The sequence below is a fragment of the Eutrema salsugineum genome, unplaced genomic scaffold, assembly GCF_000478725.1.
Source record: "Eutrema salsugineum unplaced genomic scaffold, Eutsalg1_0 scaffold_1, whole genome shotgun sequence".
Taxonomy (NCBI): Eukaryota; Viridiplantae; Streptophyta; class Magnoliopsida; order Brassicales; family Brassicaceae; genus Eutrema; species Eutrema salsugineum.
The window spans coordinates 11,210,754-11,218,539 of record NW_006256909.1 but is presented as its reverse complement, the minus strand read 5'-3'; the positions used below and the strand labels follow the sequence as shown (position 1 = coordinate 11,218,539).

General features: G+C 33.0%; 1 protein-coding gene across 1 annotated transcript; it reads left to right on the top strand.

The window, feature by feature from the left end:
• Positions 1–4,305: 4,305 nt before the first annotated feature.
• LOC18028212 (germin-like protein subfamily 1 member 13) lies at positions 4,306–5,154 on the top strand. The gene is made up of 2 exons (XM_006414370.2): positions 4,306–4,497; positions 4,610–5,154. The coding sequence occupies exons 1-2, from the start codon at positions 4,374–4,376 to the stop codon at positions 5,152–5,154; spliced, it is 669 nt and encodes a 222-aa protein (XP_006414433.1). The 5' UTR covers positions 4,306–4,373.
• Positions 5,155–7,786: the final 2,632 nt, after the last annotated feature.

Here is a 7,786-nt window from a genome sequence, read left to right as displayed (position 1 = left end):
AATCAACCTGATATCTCTTCCCATCAACTCCAGTGACACTGTATTCAAGTTCACTGCCGTTCAGATCAGTTACTAGTAGGTGAGTTGCAACTGCACAACGTGTATGTAATTCATTTTCCACATACGGCACCAACTTTTTTCCTAAGCTTGTTGCAGAAACAGTGTCTTTTCTATGCTTATTGAACCACTCAGATAATTTTCAACATATGCATCAATCAAAGGCAGTAGAGAGTACTTCCTTGCCCTCTTAAATACACTATTCATCGACTCACAAGCATTACTGGTGTCCAAATTGTACTTGTCTCCTTTAAAATAACACCTAGCCCATTTTTCCACAGGAACAGCAGTAAGATACTCGGCGGCTTTAGGAAACCTCCTCCCAAAATCGGTGTATGCGCTGATGAAGTCATACTCGGTATACATATGAGCACAATCTCTAAATCTCGCAGCACAAATATCTTTAAAACCAACAGCAGCTTTACCTCTCACATTCTGCGACAAATGCCACACGCAATGTCCGTGCTGAGACTTATGATACACCTCATGAACTGCCTTCAAAATGCTCATATGCCTATCGCTCATAAAAACCAGCTCTTCATCATCTGGTATGACAGTTTTCAGTGTTTCTAAAAACCAATTCCAACTTCCATCTTTCTCCCTATCAATTACACCCATTGCAATCGGGTAATGATGATGATTAGGGTCTTGAGCTGTAGCAAATACAAGCATACCACCATATATATTTTTCAGAAATGTTGCATCCATGACTATGACTTTTCTCATTGCTCTAAAACCTTCTATACAAGCACCCAAAGCAATGAATAGATATTTGAACTTATTTTCAGCATCCACCTTCACGCATGTAACTGTACCAGGATTGACCCTCTCTAACACGTATAGATAAGAACGCAATTTCCTAAAACTTTCTACAAGACTCCCTCTCACTTCACTAACAGCTAGCTTTTTGCCTCTCAATGCAGTAGAGTAAGACACATTTATTCCAGCTTCTACCTGAACAACATTGATAATACTTTTGGGCGCGGGGGTGTCAATCTGACCTGGATATGCATCACGCAAGACGGATGCAACTACTTGTGGAGTACCTTTTCTTCTCTTCCGACTTGTACTCGCGACAACCCTGGAGCAGGTATGAACACTCCTATATACTCTGACACTGAAATATGTAGATTCCTTAATTCTGGCAGCATGTAAATACCATGGACACCCACGATCAGCTTGTTGGCATTTCAGTATCACTCGACCCTGGTCAGACTTCTCGGTTTTTACCCCAAAACACCCTTTATGTGCAGCTTTATCAACCATTACTCTCAATGCCTCCTTCGAACAGAACTGTTGACCTTTTTCAAAACCTGCACCATCATCCCATTCTAGAAAAAATTGAGTTTGTTCTTCTTCCCGTGGAAGTTCAACATGCTCATTCTCATCAAAACCGGTTTCCAAGCCATCTTCATTCTCCATCTGCTTCTCACTATCAGGCTCATTAGTATGCTCATTAGTAGGCATGTTCTCTAGATTTCCTCCTTCCTCAGCCCTGAAAAGAACCATAACACCACCATTCGCTACATTATCCCCATTAGCTACATCATCCTCACATAGCTGATCTCTTTTGTCTGTATCCACCTCTTCGATAACCTCCACATTCAAAACAGATCTCAGAACATCTTTATCAAATGTCGTCAGATAAACATATACATCATCATCACCGAAAATACATGACTCCATTTGAGGCTTAGCTACCAAAGGAATGTAGCTCAATTTCAGATTCGTCGTATTGGAGCTTAGTGCAATCTTCTGGCATATCTTCTCTACAAGAGCTGAATAAGTAATCCCATCCAAAGTTAATCTTTTAAATGATATTGCATATATAGGTTTTACTGAAATCCATTTAAACTCCTCCTCTTCCGTGAATAATATCCTCCATACTCAAAGTGTATGTTGGTGTGGCCAATGCTCATTATATCCTGGTATACGCAGCAAAAAAAAATCATATTACCAATTACGTTTCTCACAATTATACCTTTTATACTAGTTGTCCCGAATTTCTCACTATAACATTTGTACCAGTTGTCCCACATTATCAGTTTTAACAGAGACTTGTACTAGTTGTCCCATAATATGATAAGTCCGAGACTTGTACTAGTTGTCCCATAAGTCGGAGACTTGTACTAGTTGTCCCATAATTATCAGTTCTACCATTTGTACTACTTGTACTACTTGTCCCCTATCTTTCACTTATACCTTTTGTACCAGTTATCTAAATTCCCAAACTTTCTAGCCTAAAATCTTTGGTTCCAAATCCTCGTTTCACATCTACCAAACAGATTCAACACTAAAAATCGACAAATTAACATCGATTCGAAGAGAACTTAACTAATAAGCAACAAACTTAGGCAATGTACATAGTTAAACAACCACCAAACAAACAAAGAAAACCCTTAATTTATAAATCCCCAAAATACACACCACCATACCTATTCGAAGTCTTCTCACACAAATGGCCGGATCAGAAAGAGTAGTTAAACAACCAAAAATGAGCCGGCGCCAGCAAACGACAGTGGTTCGAATCAAGCTCTCTGCGCCGGAGGTGTACAGAAACGAGCTCGGGGAAGAAGAAAGCCACAGATTTTTTTTAAAAAAACAAAAAACCCAATTTCATTCTTTAAATTTTTATATTCAGTTCATTAAGGTTAAAAACGTCATTACACTTCTACTTATAGCATTAGATTATGTTATGACAGGTGAGATTTATTGTTTGCGAGTTATGATATATCAGCCACGCACTCTAATGAAACAATAGCAATGACCTTTTTATCCATATAACAAATAAAAGTAAGGTGTTACTTTGGTTTTAGTATAATATTATATTTTTTTAATATAAAAAAATTCTAAATCCACAGTGCACCTACATTAATATTGAATCTTGTGGCATTGAAAACTTTTGGAGTTAGTTACTATGTACACTACATAAACTAGACTTGTGGATTATATGATTACATTCATTATCATTATATTAGTTGATTTAGCTGGGATTTTAATGTTTTGGACTATAATTCATTTTCAAGACACTGTTTTTTTTTTTTTTGAGTTGCAAACCCCGTCGCTTTGTGTCATCTTTCTTGCATATATTTGCACGTTCACTCAATAATTTATTTTTCATTGAGAAATCATGGAAGTTCTGGAATTTCGACTCGTATAATCTTCTACAGTATCCAAAGTAAGTTTTTAGATATTTTAATTTTATCCATCCGTTCCAAAAAAAGATTGAACCCAAAGAATAAAAGAACTATCCTCGTTGTTTTATCCCTAGACTACCACTTTTTGGTATGAATACATGTTTATAGCAAGAGAAACTTCAAATTGCTGATTTCGTGAGACCTTCATATTGCTCATTGTTCGTTTTCATGTCGTTGTTGCAGTGGTTCAAATCTAAGAGACTAAAGATTTACAATTATTTTTTCCCTAATTTTGACATTTTATTTTTTAACCAAAAAAGTAATTTTAATATTTTAATACTATCTTTACTTTTCCTCCATTGATTTTTAGTCAAAGATTTTTCTAATATAGCATTTAATCAAAGCTTCGTGGATACCTAATCAAATCTTTAATACTTGTTACATACTTACATGGATGGATGGACCAAGAAAAGAATTACTCAACTGTCCTGAATAAGGTTAGCAAACAACCTATCAAATAGAAAATATTAAAGAAACTTGGAAACTTCGATAGATCTACATCAAATAAATAGATATGTTCTTTTAAATATTTATCTCTCTTATGTCTCATATATTTATTTTGACAATATTTAAAAATTCTTCGTCCGCCTATTTCGAAAAATCAACGGACTTCCGGTTATATATATATCACTCACGCTCTATATTAGTTGGTATCATAGCTAAGTTGATTGATTCTTTATTTACCATGTTTCTTATAAAGTTATTATCACACAAATAACTAGCATTATATTATATATATAAAGATCTTTGCAAAGAGTACATATAATAAGTATGTTTTTTCCATCAATCTAAGAGATATTTTGTGTGCGTTTGTTTTTTTTAATTTCGTCCCTTCCATACTAACCGTACTAATGACACCCATTTTGTCTATATAGTCATGCAAATCCGATTTAATTAATAGTGAGACTAAGTGAACAACAGACTTGTTAAACGTTTCAACTGCCACTTTGAAAAATGCTAAATACAAATGCATGTATAGAATGACCTTGGACCGCGTTAAACATGACAAACGATCTTGCCTATAAATTGTAAGCACTACTGCTTCACAAACAACACACAATCATAAGCATCACACACAACAGATCTTGAAAACGCATTAGCATAACCTTCTGTTTCAAAATGAAGTTTTCTCAGTCTCTTCTCGTTTTTATCACTTTGGCATTGGTCATTCCCTTTGGCAATGCTTATGATCCAAGTCCACTCCAAGACTTCTGTGTTGCCGTTAATAACGTCAACAATGGTGGTATGAAAATTATTCACTTCCTTTAATTATCTAATATCTACGTACTTTTCTTTATTTATTATGATTATATATATGCAATTTTAATGTTGTAATATATACCTTTTATGTCTAGTTTTCGTGAATGGTAAGTTCTGCAAGGATCCGAAGCAAGCCAAGGCAGAAGATTTCTTCTTTTCAGGTCTCAATAAGGCCGGAAACACCGATAATGACGTCAAATCCAATGTGACAACGGTCAATGTCGATCAGATTCCAGGGCTGAACACCATGGGAATATCCTTGGTTCGCATAGACTATGCACCATATGGACAAAACCCGCCTCACACGCACCCTCGTGCCACTGAGATCCTTGTCCTTATCGAGGGAACATTATACGTTGGTTTTGTCTCTTCCAACCAAGACAACAACCGTTTATTCGCCAAAGTATTGCACCCGGGTGATGTTTTTGTCTTCCCTATCGGACAGATCCATTTTCAGGTGAATATCGGGAAAACCCCTGCGGTGGCCTTTGCAGGACTGAGTAGCCAGAACGCTGGTGTCATCACAATTGCAAACACTGTGTTTGGATCAAACCCTCCGATTAATCCAGACGTTCTGGCTCAGGCATTCCAGTTAGATGTCAACGTCGTTAAAGACCTTGAGGCCAAGTTTAAGAACTGAAATTAAAGTTATTAAGAGTGTATCTTTGCACCACTTAAAAGTGATAATGTAATACGAATTAAAGTTATGCTTACTAAAATAAATTGTAGTTCATCACATTTGATATTTAATATTAAGTTTACTTTTCCTATATTGAATTTTTGAAAAACTAAGTCTTTATATACCTAATTACAGATTTTAAAAGAAACCAAAAAACTTGCCGACAAAAAAAAAACTTAAAAACATAAACAAAACAAAAACTTTATAAAAAAATACTTTATGAAAAAAAAAACTACACACACTCATAGCCGTAGATGATGAAGCAACTCCAATCTGAAAAGATTAGTATTTTTGGAATTTCTTAAAATTGGTGTATTTTAAAAAGCAAACTCGGTTTGTGATATTTAATATTTTAGATCATTTCTAAAAAAGTTTTTAGCCCACGAAAAGCTAGCAAAATAAGTAAATAAAGTCATCAAATAAATCACACTGGTGATCTTTTTTAATTACGAACTAGATTCTATCCATCCGCACAGAAAATTTTGTTTTTTAATTTAATTTTATAATATAATTTGTATTTTTTTATAAATTTAATATTTTTTAATAGACAATTTATTATTGTTTTTAGATAAAATATATATTTTATAAAAAATATTTTTATTTTAATAAATTTGACCACGATTATAAAAACATAATTTTAACCCATTCATTCGATTTAATTCGAAAAAGACTATGAATATAAAAACATAATTTTATTCATATTACCATATAATATTTATTTTAATTTTAAATATTTAAAATTTTAAAATAATTAATTTATAAAAAAGTATATAATAATATATTCCCTCCGTTTTTTATTAGTTGTCGTTTTAGAGAATTTTGTTTGTTTTAAATTAGTTGTCGTTTTCAGTTTTCAATGCAATATTTATTAGTTTTTTATTTTTTCAAATTATTTTTATTATGCAATTTATTTTATTATTGGTTGAATTGTGTTTAAATAGATAATTAATGACGTTTTTATATTGAAAAAGTAAAACAATTAATATTTTCTTAATATGTGTGCATAACCTTAAAACGACAACTAAATAAATCTGGAGGGAGTATCATTTATTATCTTTATCATTATGAGAATATTATTCAAATTTGGATATTTAAAAAGAAAATAAGTTAATATTTTATTTACTATTTTATAAAATAATAAACTGATTTCGTAATTTTGATAATTAATCATAACTATATCTAAGAAAATATAAATTAATTGAATTAAAATTTTAAAATTTTCAAAATTAATATTTAAAAATAGATAAATAGATAAAATTTTCAAAATTATTTTTTTATTAATTTTTGAAAATAAATAAAATTAACATTTTTGTTTGTCAACAGAAATAGTAGATATCCTAAAATAAAATAGTAAAAAACTAAAAAAAAAATCTGTTTTAATAGAAAAGACAAAGGGTGCTCTGATCAACCTCAGCAGTGAAGACTATCTATCTATAGTTAGAGGCCATTTTTAAATAAAGAAAGAAAGATGTTCATCTCACTCTCCTTCAAGCACAATCCCATCTCCACACCATCTTGTTCATCTTATTCAGTAGCCACAATCTCCGTCTTAACGGGTCTGCCCCACCGGAAATCAACTCCATATATATCCCTAACCGGGGTGACTCTGCCACTCCCCCAAATTCTCTTCTGGATGTTACGTTCTAAGAGAAAAAATGTATTTGGTAAAAGCCTCCTCTTAACCAAGACTTGATCTATCACACCATGTCATCCAAGAAGGCCGGTTTAAGAGCCACGTCCCGTTGCTTGACGAAGTTGTGGTGATAAAAGGCGTTGTTCATTTTCTCCATAAGGGAAAGCCTGATGAGATAAGTAAACACATCCACGACTATTTTCTCACTAAGCCAAATTTATGTATTCAGAAATTATATATATAGGAAAGGACTAAAACGTTATACCTACTCCTCCTCAATAAAGTGGGAAACCAAAACTATACAAAGCATGATAATGACGTATTTGTAATCCTTTTGTCAAACAAGTATATATGAGATATCTCTCACTCTCTCTCTCACATTGTCTTATTTGGGCTTCCCTTGCCTATTAAGTTTAAATTTGAAGATACTACTCCATAATTAGCAACAACTTAATAGTGAAAGAAACGTGATTAAGCTTCCAATTTCCAAACAAACTATCCTAAAATCATTAGTGAAAAAAAAAACAAATTATCAACTATACATGTACATTTTTTTAAGATTATTCCAGAATATCACTATAGCTTGTCATAGTCAACACTGAAAGACAAGAATGTGTCAAAGTTGAAAGACAATATTTTTTGCTACAGAACTGGACTGATTTACGAATAGAAGACCATTGACAAAGAAATCCTAAACATGCTTATTACCTATATGACTTATTATTCATATTTTTTTGAACATTTTATAACATAGCTTATTATGGATTGATTGATTGTGAGCAGACTTAGAAACAGGATTTGAGGAAATTTTCGGAACTAGACTCTTTTGTTTTCATTCTCTCACAATTCACAGTGTCTGTACTTAGTCGCTTTACTCTGCTGTAGCTCACTTGTCCCTCTCTTTCTTTCCGTGGAGACAGGTCGGTTCAAACAAAAGAGGCACTGTAGAGAGAGTTTTTA